The following is a 17,778-nucleotide window of genomic DNA, read 5'->3' as shown; positions in this document are numbered from 1 at the left end:
CACTTTTTGGCCTCAATTAGAAACGTTATGTTTGGCGAAAACCAAACGCTGCTTTCGAACAGAAGAACCTCATCCCAACTGTCAAGCGTGGTGGTGGGAATGTGATGGTTTGGGGATGCTTTGCTGTCTCAGGACCTGGGACAGCTTGCCATCATTGACACAACTATGAATTCTGCATTGTGTAGCGAGTCCACCAGCCAAAGGCAGGGGGGCCACGCTGTACTTTATTTTCCACGAGCTCACACCACAAATGTCCACCTCACTCAGATTCCCATCGAGAAGCGCCCAGATCACGCCACCTCCCTCGGTGACATCACCCCTCTCTCTCTCTCACCCCGTCTTCTCTCTCCTGTCCCTCGTGATGTCATCCTCCCACCGGAACCTCGGATCGCGTAAATATTCGTACCCTCGGATCACGTAACTATTCGTGCTACAACTGTATCAGAAGATTCTAGAAAATAATCTCAAGGCCATCCATCCGTGAGCCGAAGCTGAACCGAAAGTGAGTCTTGCAGCAGGACAATGATCGTAAACATACAAGCAGATTGACAAAAGAATGGCTGCAGAAGAAGAAATTAAGCAGTTTACAATGGCCTAGTCAAAGTCCGGACATAAACCCTATGGAAATGTTGTGGCAGCACCTGAAGCGAGCTGTCCATGCAAGGCAACCCTCAAATGTCACAGAGTTGAAGGAGTTCCGTCAGGAGGCTGTCAGGAGGAAAGGCCCAAAATTTCTCAAATCCGATGTGAGAGACTGGCGAATGGTTACAGGAAGCGCTGAGTTGCAGTTATTGCTGCTCAATGAAGACTCATTAGAGGGTGAATAAATGTTGAAAGAGTATCATGTTTTCGTTTAAATTGTTTATTCAGATTATCTTTAACAATTGTTGTGCTTAAATTACGCTCTAATAACATTTTAGGTTTGAAATATGTAAAATATGTGAAAATCCTAAGGGGTTCACAAACTTTTTTTTATCAACACTGTACATACAACCAGGTGACAGCCCATCGAAATGAAGTTTTATCAGCTCAGACGAAAGTGCAAGTGTCTCCATGCTCAAAAAAAGTGGCAATGCTTATCTCAGTTGGTGGCCCTTAGTCTCAGTGGTGTAAATTCCCCATTCCTATGTCGGGGCCAGTATATCCACGGGACATCCACTACTGGCTTCCCACAAAATAGCACTAATTTTACTGACCCTTCAAGGATTATTGGCTGAGTCAGACTTAGCCAGAATTTGAACTTAACCTTCCAATTGGGAGTTGAGTGTTCTTACCAGAGCGTTGTCCGGCTGGATAAGTTTAATGAAAACCAAAACTACATAGGAGCACAATAATTGTTACTGTAAACTTTCAATAGCTGATTATTTTTACGGTAACATTTTAAACAAATATCCCTAATTGCTGCGATCAACTCCGATTATTCGAATTTGTTTTTTTTTACGTAGCCGGGACTGAGATCGTAAAACTGAATTTCTTTCACCATTAAAGTTAACACTGTGAAGTTATAATTACGTGTTGCATTACCGAGAAACCATTCCAAACCTCCGAATCATCATAATAACATTTGTTTAAGCTGCAAAAACCTCAATGAATCTCAGAAACGTCCTACATTGCCTAGTTTGGTGAATTCCTTTTAAATGAATAGTGTTAATTTGGGGAGAGAGCCAAAGTAGTAAGGGCAAAGCCCTCTAAACATTTTCACAGATTGGGGTCATCACCCTACTTGGCGTACTGCCAACTCCTGAGTACCTCGTAGACCAGCAGTTTGGGAGTTTCAAGGCACGGAAAATTATGTACGTGTTCCGCAAACCCTGCGTCTGACGCAGCGCAGTGCAGTACACGTCGCATATATCCGACCGTCACATATCCGCCCCGACCAATTATAGCCACCCTCACCCAGTTCCTGGAAAAACAAAGGCACCTGCCATGTCCCCAATGGCTACACGGAGAGAGGGACAGCCTGAGGCAGGCCCAGCACTGCCACAGCTGCAACTCAAATATCCACTGACACAGACATTCATTAAGAACTCATTTTAGAATATAGAAGCACTCATTTGGAAGACATTGCTCATTCCCCTGTTTTTTTTTTGTCATATATCCTCAATGGTCTTTTTTTCGGAGTCGACTTATTCTCTCAATGCAAACCACGCAGCAAAGAACGGACCTGTATTATTATTTGTATCACTTAATTCTAAGCATTTCCGCACGTTTAAGGGAATTTGCATGCTTACGTTGTCCAAGTAACCTGTTTGTGCTCGGTGTAAATGCCCTTCTCAACAGATGTTCACAAATCCGACCGTTTCACAACATCCGCCTCTACCTCAGTCCCCGGGGGGTTGGATACGCGACATTGTGCTTTGGCAACTGTGAACTCGCATTACCATCTTAAACTATTTCTTATTTTACCAGGTAAAGCCCACTGAGCTGTTTAGCTCTTTTATCAGAGGTAACTTGGCCACAAATGATAGCTCAACAAAGTGGCTTATCACATGGACATTTATAGCAACCAAAAACTTAAACTCATGTTTGTTTCTAAACGTGGAGGAAAAAAAACAGAGGACCTGGAGACAAATCCACGCGACCACGGGAAGATCACGCAAACTCCAAATAAACAGGCGTCAGGGTTTGGGATCGAACCCAAGACATCCTGTATACCAGGCAGGAGAGTTAACATCTCGCCAGCATGCCGCTATGTCGTTGCTGCTGCTGTTGTTGTGATCGGGATCCCACTATCGGAACTGCTTGCATCCATGGGGCCGACGGCCACGGCAGCCCGCCGCACGGCTGTGGTCTTGTTATTCGTACGGCGATTGGCGTATCAGTCACGCGACAAACAAAACGGGACGCAAACACTCATAGGGCCCAGAATAGAGCATCCTTTCAAAGTGCATTCGTGCTAAATACTCCCCAGGCACGGGCACTTGGGCACAAATGAGACATGGCATAATGGCATTGCTTAGCAGTGGGATGTTGTCACACTCGACGGATGACTGCGATTCCTCCTCTACAGCACAGGGACACAGAGAGGGGAGGGGGGTCACTTCAAGCATTCGCTGCAGTCTGTGGTACAGAGGGACTTATAGAGCCGAGTGGATTGGCCCTCGGCTAGTACGGACCAAGTTCACAGCAACAATCGCCGTTGTGGTGGGCAGGCTCGTGAACGACGCTGCTGAACAGCTGTCCTCCCCCCTCCCCCATCCTTGACAACGCAACCCAGAGGAGCGATGCTCACAACAACGAGCGGAGTGACAGGCGGCTAAAACACAGAGCTAGGGGCGTAACGATTTGCTCCTTCTGGACAGTCGATGAACGGTCTCGATTCAGCGTTGCGAGAGTTCAAGAACAAATCGTGCCTGTTTAACAATGCGGAGAATGCAGCGGCCTCCTGTAGCCTATTGCAAAGAATGCATACAAAACGAAAAAACAATGATCCTTACGCAAGCAATGTAATACGTGTGCTGCGAGTAAAAAAAAAATCAACATCATTCAAGGCAATTTTGCACACACATAGCCTGCAGAGTAGAGCACACAGGTGGTGTATCTGCTAGTCACCTTGACACATTAAGCCATAACATCTGGGTCTATCAATTGGCAAGCAAGTCTCTACCCCTTACCGTAGCCTCAAAGTGCACCCAGCCTGGTACAAGCACCGAAGTGGCGGTGTTGTACCATGTTTATATACCTGCATGATCTACGAACACTGTCCCAGCGTTGTGATGATTGCGGGAGAGCAATGCTATCCCATCCCACAAAGTGTATTGGAATATTTAGAATTGTTTCCCAAATTTTATCTCAATTGTGCTTTTGATGCCATATGATGAGACGAAGAATCCATTATCATCCGGTTCTCAGAGCAGTGCAACCCTTTGCGTGAGAGACAGACCCAGAGAAGTGGATATCACAGAGCTACCACCAAGATCCCTTAAAGTGACCTCGAATCCGCAAAGTACAGGGGGGGTGGGGGAAGCAGTCTCCCACCCACTCTGCCCATTGGAGGAAGGTTCGTCAAGTGGCAGCTCAATCAACATTTACATTTTCCGAGCGGGAATTATCGCCAAATAAAGTTAGCCACCGAATTTAACGTGATCGTCTCTTTGTGCACTCATCGGTGTCCGGACTGAGGCCACCAACCCCCGACACTTGAGTACCGAGTTTAAACCACCGCTTTCCAACCAAGGTATCACCAGCAACCCGGATTTGAAGGCAGGATCCCAGCGGTGCGAGCTCAGCACTCGGACCGCTGAGCCACCTGGCCTCCACTATTGCATTGGGTTTTAAACGCTGGGGGAACAAAGGTGAGTCTGGTGAGCGGGTGGCGAGTCTGATGAGCGGGTGGTGAGTCTGGTGAGCGGGTGGTGAGTCTGGTGAGCGGGTGGTGAGTCTGATGAGCGGGTGGCGAGCCTGGTGAGCGGGTGGTGAGTCTGGTGAGCGGGTGGCGAGCCTGGTGAGTGGGTGGCGAGCCTGGTGAGTGGGTGGTGAGTCTGGTGAGCGGGTGGTGAGCCTGGTGAGTGGGTGGCGAGCCTGGTGAGCGGGTGGCGAGCCTGATGAGCGGGTGGTGAGCCTGGTGAGTGGGTGGCGAGCCTGGTGAGTGGGTGGCGAGCCTGGTGAGCGGGTGGTGAGTCTGGTGAGCGGGTGGCGAGCCTGGTGAGTGGGTGGCGAGCCTGGTGAGCGGGTGGTGAGTCTGGTGAGCGGGTGGCGAGCCTGGTGAGCGGGTGGCGAGCCTGGTGAGCGGGTGGTGAGTCTGGTGAGCGGGTGGTGAGCCTGGTGAGCGGGTGGTGAGCCTGGTGAGTGGGTGGCGAGCCTGGTGAGTGGGTGGCGAGCCTGATGAGCGGGTGGTGAGCCTGGTGAGTGGGTGGCGAGCCTGGTGAGCGGGTGGCGAGCCTGGTGAGTGGGTGGCGAGCCTGGTGAGTGGGTGGCGAGCCTGATGAGCGGGTGGTGAGCCTGGTGAGTGGGTGGCGAGCCTGGTGAGCGGGTGGCGAGCCTGGTGAGTGGGTGGTGAGCCTGGTGAGTGGGTGGCGAGCCTGGTGAGCGGGTGGCGAGCCTGATGAGCGGGTGGCGAGCCTGGTGAGTGGGTGGCGAGTCTGATGAGCGGGTGGCGAGCCTGGTGAGCGGGTGGCGAGCCTGGTGAGCTGATGGTGAGCATGGTGAGCTGATGGTGAGCATGGTCAGTGTGCGGTGAGCACGGCGAGCGATTGGCGGCGAGTCCGGCGAGCGGGCGGCGAGTCTGGCGAGCTGTTCGCGAGTCCGGTGAGCAAGCGGTGAGCACGGTGGCGAGCGTGGTACCGGGCCCGCCGAGCGCCTGCTCCAGGTGGTAGAGCAGAGCGAAGCCCTTCTCGTAGGGCACGGTGGAGAAGGAGTCGTCCGGGTCGACGCCGTCCAGCACCGGCACGAGCTTGGTGAAGCCGTGCTCCGGCCCAAACGTGTCCACCTACGCACCCGGCATGGGCACATGGCTGTGTTGGAATCGTGTGGCGTTGTGGAGCCAGTTCAGCTGCACGCTGGGCTCAGTAGGATTGGCTCTGCCTTGTGCAAAGCCTCCAAATTATTGTGGGTTTTTTTTTTTTCAAAGCAGTTGCTGAAAACAAGGCCCGAAGGCCCGAAACGTCAAATGGCCAGCAGTGCGAGGGGAGACGCAGCAAGAGAAGTGATGTGGCCTGCAGTGTGGTGGGTGGGTGAGTGAGTGCGTGGGTGCATGAGTGAGTGTGTTGCTGTGACTTGCAGTGTGGTGGGTGAGTGAGTGAGTGAGTGCGTGGGTGCATGAGTGAGTGTGTTGCTGTGACCTGCAGTGTGGTGGGTGAGAAGGTGGATGAGTGACTGAGTGGGTGGGTGAGTGAGTGTGGTGCTGTGACTTGCAGTGTGGTGAGTGAGTGGGTGAGAAGGTGGATGAGTGACTGAGTGGGTGAGTGAGTGTGGTGCTGTGACTTGCAGTGTGGTGGGTGAGTGGGTGAGAAGGTGGATGAGTGACTGAGTGGGTGAGTGAGTGTGGTGCTGTGACTTGCAGTGTGGTGGGTGAGTAGGTGAGAAGGTGGATGAGTGAGTGAGTGGGTGAGTGAGTGTGGTGCTGTGACTTGCAGTGTGGTGGGTGAGTGGGTGAGAAGGTGGATGAGTGACTGAGTGGGTGAGTGAGTGTGGTGCTGTAACCTGCAGTGTGGTGCTTGAACACCGTGTGGATGAGACAGTCAATCCTCAACACGGGTGGTGGATTCCATGAATCAAGTTAGCAGGAACAGTAAACATGTAATAAATAAGTGAAAAGGAGGCCAGGTACGTGAGCGAGTGACTGGAGTGATAAGTGAGTGCTGAATCGTCCACCACTCTGACTGCTGCTCTACTCTGCATGCTATCTGGTGTGGCGGTGAGGTAGGAACTGGCTGCTCCATCGCAGATATCACAGCAGCAGAATTAAAACTTTTGGCAGCTGTGGATGCTGACGATGGGGACAACAAAGCCTTGAGCGTGAGCGCTCCTTAAACTACGCTGACGGCAGTGGCTAGACCAGGGGGCTTCCTGCAATGCCTGTGCCGAGTAGACAGTAAGAATGCATCTTTTGGTAGCAATAAAACCTTTAAACCCGTGACACGACGAAGGGAATGGGGGGGGGGGGGGTAGAGACAAGGCTGAAATGCATTGGAAAAGGAATGGGAATAGGAAGGGAGGCCAGGACGGAAGTCTCCAAGAGAGACAAAACAGGCACGGCTCAAGATGAGCATCAAGAGGTAAGAAGGAGGAGCGCTGGGCAGGAAAGGGAATAAGGAAAAACAGGGCCAATATTTCGGGGACGAGAGGGTGGTGAGGATGAGAGGGGGAGAGACAAGGAAGGAGTGAGCAGGAGTGGGCAGAGGAGAGGGGTTCAGAGTGGGGCTGGCCCCACGGAAGTCACGTGACTTGCGGGAGGTTCGAGCTGATTTCGATGTGTAGATGTGAATAATGCAGGGAATTGTGAGAAAACTAACACGATATTGTTTTCGTAGAGTTAGCTTTCACTTCATAAACCACTTTGGAAGAGAATAGATAAGGACATGAGTGTCCATAGATGGGTCTTTGCTATGCCTGTATTACTGCGTGGGAGATGCGAGCTCGCTTTAAACAAAGCAACGAGAAAATAACCTTCTGGCCCTTTGAATGCAGGTGCAAGGATACAACGCACGGGAGAGTACGTCACCAGGCAGCACACGGAGCCATAACCCTGACCCTGACGCCGGGGGAGGGGGAAACGCATACACACCCTGTCTTGCACAAGCGAGATGCTGCATGCATGGCGCTTGTTGAGTTACACAAAGGTCCCCCCCCGTATAGCCTTCAGCAGGCTGTTGGAGCAAGTTCTGTTTGCAAGCAGCTATTAAGGCCGGCACGGCCATCGAAGGGGTGGGAGGCCAACAACCGCCCCCGGCCATCTTTGCGTCCGCAGAGCTGATGATTACTGCACCAGTCGCTCATTTAAGATTGAGTGAACCTAGGGGACACCTAGGACGCTTTAAGGTATTTGTGACCCATGTGGGGTCACTGGGTTTGTAGCGCAGCGCGCTGACCACTACGCGACCACTCCCCCTCAGTTATACACACGCACATCGCAAAACACATATGGAATTGCATAAGCATTCAAGCAATAGAAGAATATAAAAATCAGCATGTGCGTATCTTTATGTACATTGCATGAACTCATGTAATCGAGTGATACGCAGATGAACTAATTTATCATTCCATTGTGGATATTTCCATGCTGGGAACACATGTTGGGTGAGAGTGTAAGTGATGGTTGTGGTGGCAATGGGGGTTTGGAAGTGAAAAACTGCGTGTAATGGGTTCATGGCGTGGCCAGAGATGTTATTTTAAAACTCACGAACAATTCCAAAACATGAAAATGACCTTTCGTGCTACCCTCGCTGTATCGACAACAAGTGTGTGTGTGTGTGACACTGCTGCCCCATCGTGGCCACACACTCTGCTGGGTTGCGCCGTGGTTAGAGGCAGAGGCTGATCTAGAATCTTCCCGAGGGAGGGGGGGGGAGAGGTTGGGGGAGGCGTCCAAAATTGTATTAGTAAAAAATAAAAAGTTGGGTGTATCTTCTCTGGTAAATATCAATAAAACGCCAATATTCAGGGGGCAATTTCCACCAATTGCCCTCCCCCTGGATGCACCACTGGGTTAGAATGCATCTCGTTAGGCCAAGCATGCCGGATTACATTGATAATGTTAATCGGAGTCTCCAATTGTAACCGAAGCGAATGGATTTCAATTGGTGTCTTGCCTGGTTCATCAAGAGGCAGGGCATAATAACTGGCTCAGATCATGCATGTAGCATTGGGGGGGGGGGAGACGTGGGGGGGGGGGTCCTACCGACTCCTGGAGGGATTTCCAGCCCCCGATGGCGAAGAACTGCCTGGTCTTCTCTCCAAACATCTTGCCGGCGATCATGCGCTCCAAGTAGACCGTGTGCCCTTCGTTGAGCCTGCACAGCGAGAGAGGCAACTACAATGGAGTGGTGCGTGTCTGAAGTGATGAATGGATATCATTTTTCATGTGACAAACAAATGGAAGCGTATGGTGTTTCATTCACTTGCCTTTTTCTTTCGAGGTTAATTTAATTGTACCGGGTAAAAAAAAGGAGCTAATTCTATTCTTTGGGTCTTTCGGTAAAGCCACGTAGATCGAACAAATAATGAAAAATAATAACAATATCACGACGTTTCGATCACAACACAAGCAATCGTCATTAGGTGAAAAAAGTATTGCGGAAGAGCTGCCGGGGCAGGAAAAAATATATAATGGGAGCGCTGCTAAGGCAGGGAGTTACAAAGGTTTGATGGGTGTGGCCCAAGGGTCAGTGGGCGGGGCCAGAAATTAAATTTGCATGTAAATGTAAGATCGGAGAAATTTTGACAAACGGTCTACTTGGGGGTGGCCATTGTATTGTGAGTGATTAGCATGTCAATGTAAGAGATTAGCATGTCAATGTAAGATATTTGCTTGTAAATATAAGAAATTTGCTTGTCAATGTAAGAAATTTGCTTGTAAATGTAAGCTCGGAGAGAGCTCGGAAAGAGCCATCGCCACATGGAGGTGGAAAAGGATGGCAAGCCGCCATTTACTTATACAGATAACGGTGGCTGTGCTAGTGAATGTAACTTGAAGAGTCGAAAATAACTGCTAACATAGGTAGGTAGGGAGGGAGCATTACAGCCAGTTATAACCTAAACTGGTTAAATAACGTCCTTTCAATGATTGCTCAGTTCGTGCCCACCTTCTCGGTTTAAATTGTGTCTGTGTTTTTATATCTGGATGACTTCAGGAACGAATCTTTGCTGATAGCCAGCAGGCTTGCAGAGTACTGCTTGCATGTAACCTGAGCCAGGGATACAAACCGATGCCCATTGGGTCTCAACACAGCTTCCCTGGTGTCCAATCCAGTCGCCTGCAACACCCCCCCCCCCCGCAAAGAAGTTGCTGATTACCCCCTTCTTAACGTCCACCACTGCTGTTGCGGTGTAGCCGTTGACAACAAGGCACCTGAAATCCACAGGTCTCTGGTTCGATCCACCGGTGTGAAATTTGAAACAACCGGAACGTTATATTCTTGGATGACAGTCATCCTCTCAGCCGATAAGGGCAATGCCACTGTCATCATGGACAAAACCACATACAATAACAAAATTCAGGACCTACTTAATGATGGCAGCTATACCAAAATCAATAGAGATCCTACCAACCGTCTGGTCACGAAAACCAACAACATCATCACTGATTCAATCGAACCAACCAAGCGGCTTTCCTTAAAACCCTCTGCTGCTAGACCACCCAGATTGTATGGCTTACCAAAAATCCATAAAGAAGGTACACCACTCCAACCTATCGTCTCCACCATTAGCTCACCCACCTACAAACTGGCCCAGTTTCTGTCTGAGACCTTGCAAACATTCACTGGTAAGACCACCTCAGCTGTACTTAACTCAGCTCACTTGATATTTTCAATTAAGGACATCTCACTCTCTCCAGGTGATTTGCTTGTCAGTTTCGATGTGGTTTCTTTGTTTACCAAAGTTCCTGTGTTGACACCATGGCAATCATTGAAAATTTGGTCCAACAAGGACTGAATGCTGATGTACCGGCCCTGGTTAGACACTGCCTTACCAACACCTGGAATGGAACATTCTACAAATAAGTTGAAGGAAAACCAATGGGTTCTCCCTTATCTCCAGTTGTAGCCAATGTTTTCATGGAGAAATTTGAGACATGCCATCCAGGCATTCACCCTACATCCTTCCTTGTGGAAAAGGTACGTAGATGACACGTTCGTCATCTGGCCACATGGCCTACCAGCTCTGGACCAATTTTTCAACCACATTAATTCCATACACCCAGCCATCAAATTCACCATGGAGGTGGAAAAGGATGGCAAGTTACCATGCTTGGATGTTTTAATCGAAAAGAGACCAGATGGCTCAATGGGGCACTGTCTACAGGAAAGCCACCCATACGGATGTCTACCTAAAACCTGACTCCTACCACCATCCATCCCAGAAGAATTCCCCCATCAAAACTCTACACCATAGAGCTCGATGTATTTCCGACAATCACCATCTAGCCAGTGAACTGGAGCACGTACACCAAGCCCTCAAGAAAAATGGATATTCAGACTACAGAATCTGTAAAGCTATCACCCCAACCTTTGGGAAGGATACATCTGAGGACCCAATCAAAACCATCACCTTGCCATACATAGCAGGGGTCACCAAAAAGATTTCGAAAATCATGAGCAAACACAAGATCCAGGTACGGTTCAACACAGTACATAAAATTCGTGATTTGATCCCATCTATGAAGGATGTGATCCCTGACATGCAATACCCCGGTGTCTGCAAACTAAGCTGTGTCTGCGGCAGCAGTTACATTGGGGAAACTAAGCGACATGTCTCGGACCGGGTTCATGAACATAAGGCAGATCTGAAACACGGTAGGACCAATACTTCAGCCATGGCTGATCATTGTTTTAACGCTGTGGGAACACACGAAATAGATTTTGCCAAGACGAGGGTACTCTGCAAGCCCACTGGCTATCAGCAAAGATTTGTCCATGAAGCCATCCAGATATATAAACACAGACACAATTTCAACCGAGAAGATGGATACAAACTGAGCAATCATTGGAAGGACGTTATTAACCTGTTTAGGTATAACTGGCTGTGATGTTCCCTCCCTACCTACCTATGTTAGCAGTTATTTTCGACTCATTCCAAGCTCTCTCCGAGCTTACATTTACAAGCAAATGTCTTACATTGACATGCTAATCTCTCACAATACAACGGCCACCCCCACAGTTTCGTTTGTCAAGATTTCTCCGATCTTACATTTACATGCAAATTTAATTTCTGGCCCCGCCCACTGACCCTTGGGCTACACCCATCTCAAACCTTTATAACTCCCTGCCTTAGCAGCGCTCCCACCATATATTTTTTCCTGCCCCAGCAGCTCTCCCGCTATATTTTTTCACCCGATAACGATTGCTTGTGTTGTGATCGAAACGTCATATTATTTAAAATTTTTGTACTATCTACGTGGCTTTACCGAAAGACCCAAAGACTATGAATTCCTGCAGTCACGAAATTCTACCTTTGCGTAAGCGCACACAATGCGGTGACTCTCATGTCCACTCCTGGCCTTTTAGCCCGTGCTGCCCAGAAGCTGCCCCGAAGGTAATGGGGATGATTAATTCCACTCTTCACACAACAGACGACCTCACAACGGGCCGGTGAAGGGTGGTGTAAAGGAAGGGGTCCCCACGTGGTGTTCTGCCCCAGGCCTCTGGGGCAGAACATTCCACGATTCCATGGACCAGACCAGTGCCTCTCCTGTCCCTAGGGCCACTGCTGGCTTCCCACATCAGTGAGTCAAGTCCAAAGTGTCTCACTGCTTAAAAAACATGTAAAAAAATAACTATAGTTATTTATGATTTAAAGCTTTCGTGACTGCAGTGATTCATATTATTGGTTCTTTCGGTAAAGTCACGTTGAAGGAAAACAATAAAATAATCAAATATATATAAAACAATAAAATTCTCACGACGTCTCGACTGCAACACAAGTAGTCATCATCAGGTGTGAAAACCAACGGCAAGAACATTTGAAAGAAGTGGCGGTTTGTATTTATTTTAAAACGTTAGCACCACGGATAGCGATTTGACAGTTTGTTTAGATGGACGAGTCCATCTATGTTCGGAAAAGAGGAGGGGGGAGACGAAAAATTAATGTATGCTGTCTGAAAGCCACCGTAAGCGTGAACAATCAATTAAGACCCGAAATGGTTTATCAAATCCTTCCAATGATTGCTAAGCCAGAATCCATCTTCTCGGTTGAAATTGTCAATGACTTCTCCAAGATAGAGGTTCTGTTCAAGCCATCTGGCTACCATTAGAGATTCGTTCATGAGGCTATCCACATATACAAACACAGACAATTTCAACCGAGAAGATGGATTCTGGCTTAGCAATCATTGTAAGGATTTGATAAACCATTTCGGGTCTTAATTGATTGTTCACGCTTACGGTGGCTTTCAGACAGCATACATTAATTTTTCGTCTCCCCCCTCCTCTTTTCCGAACATAGATGGACTCGTCCATCTAAACAAACTGTCAAATCACTATACGTGGTGCTAACGTTTCAAAATAAATAAATACATACCGCCACTTCTTTCAAATGTTCTTGCCGTTGGTTTTCACACCTGATGATGACTGCTTGTGTTGCAGTCGAAACGTCGTGATAATTTAATTGTTTTATATATATTTGATTATTTTATTGTTTCCCTTCAACTTGACTTTACCGAAAGAACCAAGAAAATATATATATAGTTATTTAACCAAGTAAGGCCCCACTGAGCTATATAGCTCTTTTTTCAGAAGCGACCTGGCCACAAACGATAGCTGAACGAAGTGGCTTATCCTGTGCAAATCTAAAGCAGCCAAATACTCTAAACACACGTTGATGCTAAACGTGGAGGGATAAAACCGGAGGACCCGGAGAAAAATCACACTCCAAATATACAGCAGGCGTCAGGGTCGGGATCGAACCCACGACCTCCTGTATACCAGGAAAAGTTAGTTAACATCTCCTAGCCACCGTGATGATGATGACAGAGAGAGACGCAAACTACAAATATACAGCAGGGGTCAGGATCAAACCCACGACCTCCTGTATACCAGGCGAGGTAGTTAACATCTTGGCACATTGGCGTCCCTCGCCACCATGGTGCCCCATGACCAATGACGCACCATTAATCTTCACACAAGCACCGCTGCTCACTTTCCACGGAGCAGTCTTTACTTTACTCATTCTGGAACAATAATGAGCAGGCAACCTCCAACCAGGATTCAAATCCACGCTTTTCCGACTGCAGTGACACCCGGCAAGCTCGTTGGAAAGGCGTATCCACTTACTCCAAATGAATTGCTACAATACAAATGTCTGGCAGACGCAACGGCACATCGAACCATCAACCCAGCGAAGAACAGCCGAGTGGGCGAGAATGTCGACCACTGGAATATAAAACCGGCACAATCAATAACTACCGACGTAAGATTTTTTCGCCGACATCGTCAGAATTACAAACAGCTGCGTGTGAGAAACATTGGCGAAATGTGCCGACTGTGCATTTGGTCAACAGCCCCCGGCCACGTGTCCTGCAAAGCGGCGTTTTTAAAAATCACGACGGCATCATTCTCACCTGCCACAGCCAATGGCCATGCGTCAAAGAGCCGTAAGCGAAGACGCACCAAGATCATGAACTAAACATATCCGGCTCAGGGCCGAGATAAACGACGGGTTCTGAATTATAATTTCGTTGGGTCACCGATAATTAAGTAAAATAATACGCACTTTAAAAAAAATATGTTTTACATGTTCGAGGCCAGCCCTGAGGATTAATTCGACATTCATACCAATGTATTCACTCAGCCAAGCAACACAGTTTCGTGGATGTGCATTAAAGACTGTTGACTCAGAATATTTATTTATACTGGAGGAATCCGATGAGCTATAAAGCTCTTTTTCACAGATGTCCAGTCAGATGTAAGGTGAAGGTGATGAAAAGAAAATGGCACCACTGCCCTGTGTCAACACCAAGAGCTGATCGCCTACCAGTCCACGGTGGTTATGCACACAGCCTGCAATCCAGAACAGTGGATGCGAGGGTTGGTGGATCACACATATGTTGCGAAGAGCCCGGCACACGCCATACCCTCGCTCGCCCGAACGCGGTGCAGCCATGTGTGGACCAACACATCATCTAATCAGTTCTTCACGGTGTAATGACCGAGACATCGGATCACTCACTGAAGCACACGTACGTGCAGATAGACAGTCAGGAAGTAGGCCAAGGCCTCCCATTGGTGCAGAGAGGCCTCAACAGCGATAGGTCGGGAGGCAAGGTATAAAGGGATTGGAGGAGAGGTTCAAACTGAAAAAGGGGAGAAGCAAAGGTTGAGCGTTGAGGTGACGGTTGACAGCCATTGAGGGAGAAGGACGGGGATTGGCCGAAAGGAGGACGGTGAGAGAAGTTTCGAGAGAAGGGGCTTGAAAGGGATAAAAGGGGAGAGCACAAGGGGAGGGGACGTTCGCGGGGGAGAGTACCGAGCTTTAAGAGATAAGCAAGAAGCTGGGCCTAGTGTTGGTGCGGTGTCAAATAAAAGGCTCTGAGTGCAACGTGTGTCGGCAATTCACTGCAATGTCATAGAGTGTTGTCCCCTTCGGTTTGTCCGAGTGCGGTGGTTTCCTCCAACAGGCATAAACACTGATTAATTGATCGAATACATTTTAATAACCAGAGGGCTGCAGAGCTTGCACAATTGTTTGTTGCCAGCTCGACCGCCTGGCTGCCTTCCAGCTTTGTCTGCGGTTTCTCGGCGATTGTGCGATGCAATTTGGATCCACAACGATGCTACGAAAAAAAACAGACGTTATTGATATTCTTGAAAAGGTCACTCGCCCCACCAAACCACATCCAGCATCACAATCACGCCAGCAGTCGCAGACTCTACGTCACCGTTCCGACTCTGGCCTGGCACTGGGTCAAGCAAGCCGGCTCAAAGCCACTTTTGACTTGAGCCAGCTCTAAAGTAAATTCAACTTTTTTATTTGACCAGGTAAGGCCCACTGAGCTATGTAGCTCTTTTTCATAAGCGACCTGGCCACGAATGATAGCTCAAAGGAGTGGCTTATTGTGTGGAAATTTATAGCAGCCAAGTAGTCTAAATACATGTTGATTCTAAATATTAAGGGGGAAGTGGAAAACCCGGAGAAAATCCATGTGACCACGGGGTGGGAGAACATGCAAATTCCAAATATATAGGTATCAGGGTCGGGGATTGAACCTAACGCCCTTCTGTATCCCTGGCGAGGTAATTAACATCTCCTAGCCACCGTGCAGCCGTCTCAGTGTGGTCCCAGCCGTGCTCAGGATTTCCATGAGGATGAGCCTGAGCTGAGCCACGGCTGAGCCACCGCTGAGCCACGGCTGAGCCGCGGCTGAGCCACGGCTGAGCCGCGGCTGAGCCACGGCTGAGCCACGTCAGAGACCGGGCGAGAGTTGGGCCACGACCGTCTAAAGTCAACTCGCGCAGTCGAAATTACCAGCATTGAGAATTGCGTCCTCTCCTTGGCCGTTGACCAGAATGGGGGAGATGAACCGATGTTATTTCTTCTCTGAAAAACTATGGGTCAGATGTCAACTGTGCAAACTGCCGTGGTGTACGGCAGAAGGAGGGATGTGACGGTGTGGGGTTGTGGTGGCATCATCTCCGCGGTCGTCATCGTTCGCGATGGACAGCCGAAGAGGTAGCATCGTCTGTACCGGCCAAGACAACCTCTTTATGTTAACATTGCCTGTCCCCCCCAAACCATCCTGGAGATCAGCCACTGAACTCGGGGAGGGGTATACGAGAAGGACGATGATGTTTATTGGTGGGGTGTTATCTATACAGGACCACCGATAGAACTGCCATTGTACAGCAATGCCGGTTAGATTGCGGGATAGGAATATGAAAGGTAAAGGTGCAGCACTGCAATTGCTCGCTAACACCACTACTGGCAGAAGGGGCCTGCTCTCGAATGAGCTCGGGAGAAACCTCTTCAGCGTGCATCTTGATAACTCTTCCACACCAGCCGGACATTTTGGAAATAAGTAGAGGAGGTGCCCCACAATTTAGGCCACCTCAAGCGGCCTGCGGATCGACTCAACTGCGCTTGCACGCATTCACACCGCTGGGTGGGACGGAGGCGGCGGAGGGGATTTCGGAAAACTTGCGCCCTTTGTTTCCGCGGCCGCGCCAGCAGATCGAATCGAACCGGCGACTTGTGGATTACAGGTCGAGTGTGCTGACCGTTACCCCACTGTGGAAGCTTCAGATGCGCTTCTGCGGCCGTCAGGAACAATCTTCCTTCTGATATTAGGAAGCCGCTGGAGCTATGCACTTTTAAATCTAGATCGAAAACTTATTTCTTTTAGAACTGCTTTTTTGTGTTTAGTTTGTTGTCATTCCCCCGCACCTCTGATTAGTGCGGTTGGCTATGCACGGTGCGAAAGAAGTTTAACATACATACTGTGCACATCCAGTGGGTATTGTGTTTATTCTTTCACGCTGGCTTCTTGAAAGAGGTAGGAGTACCCACACTTCACCCCACCACACACAACCTGCCGATCGACCAGGGTTGTCCATTCATAATCTGTTTTTTTCGGTAAAGTCACGTGACTTTACCGAAAAAAACAAAAAGTATGGATCCTTGCAGTCACGAAAACTTCAAATCTAGAATTGTCCATTCATATTGCTGAGAGGATGGAAGCATCAAGATATTATTGTTTAGGAAACCCATGCAAACCTCCGGTTAGCACGGTTGGCTAAGTATGGTGCAAAAAAAGTTCAACATACAATTGTCAACAAACGTGAAGAAATAAAAAATGTGAAAAATAAAGAATCCCACACACCTGCCACGATAGAGCACAGGGTGGCCATAAAAAGGGACAACGGCACGAATGGATTAGCGTTTGGTGACAGACGCATCAGCATGGGTGGTGCCGAGCCACGCCCCGGCGCCGGACTCCCTGGCAGGCTGGGACGTAAACACGGCGGGCGCATGCGTGGCATAGTGCGGCGTGGTGCGGCGTGGTGCGGCGGGCACGCGGCGTGCACGCGCCGCTCGTTTAGGTGCCGCCCGATGGCCCCGTGGCATAAACGGGCGCCAGAGGGGGGGGGGGTTACATAACCGAGGGGGCCGACAAAGGGTGTTTATCGAGCGCAGGGCAAACACAACGCGTGCGCCGGCACCGCTTCAAAAAGCCCCACTGTTTGCCCCCGTCTCTATTTGCCCTGATGGGGAGGGAGGCCGGCTCGACGCGACCAAACGATCACCCCCCTATCTCGCGTTCTCCTCTCTCGGCCGCACGTGGCCGGATTCCTCCGCGACAGCTGCGGCGCTACTTGCGCCCATCAACGGATTAGCCGTCCGCCGACCTATCTGCCACCTCTGCTGCCAGCCAGTCTGCCTGCCTGCCTGCGCACGTGCACATCTTCCGTTAGACGCCAATATTGCCGCTGATTGGGGGCAGCGTCGGTGGAGCACTCTGTCGCTCTGCGGAAATTTTTGCACAAATGTGGCAGCTTGGGTTTTGTGCCACGGTGGTGTGGTCCAATTTTTTTTCGGATAACCAATGCACACAGCCTGCTGTGATGTGGACCCAAATCCCTTCGTGATACCAGTGATGAACGATATCTATAGAAGGATGTCATTGCGCAC

At 49.3% G+C, this 17,778-nt stretch overlaps 1 protein-coding gene across 1 annotated transcript in view; it reads right to left on the bottom strand.

Moving 5' to 3' along the window:
- LTA4H (leukotriene A4 hydrolase) overlaps positions 1 to 17,778 on the bottom strand; it is a 128,888-nt gene that overhangs the window by 19,928 nt on the left and 91,182 nt on the right. The window contains exons 12-13 of the mRNA XM_076067106.1: positions 8,339 to 8,450; positions 5,284 to 5,428 (exon numbers count right to left, since the gene is read on the bottom strand). Coding sequence (XP_075923221.1) covers positions 5,284 to 5,428; positions 8,339 to 8,450 — 257 coding nt within the window. The remainder of the gene's footprint in view (positions 1 to 5,283; positions 5,429 to 8,338; positions 8,451 to 17,778) is intronic.

The sequence above is a fragment of the Petromyzon marinus genome, chromosome 14 (genome assembly GCF_048934315.1).
Source record: "Petromyzon marinus isolate PM22_M1 ecotype Great Lakes invasive population chromosome 14, UKy_Petmar_22M1.pri1.0, whole genome shotgun sequence".
NCBI lineage: Eukaryota > Metazoa > Chordata > Hyperoartia > Petromyzontiformes > Petromyzontidae > Petromyzon > Petromyzon marinus.
This window is presented reverse-complemented; position numbering and strand designations above follow the sequence as displayed.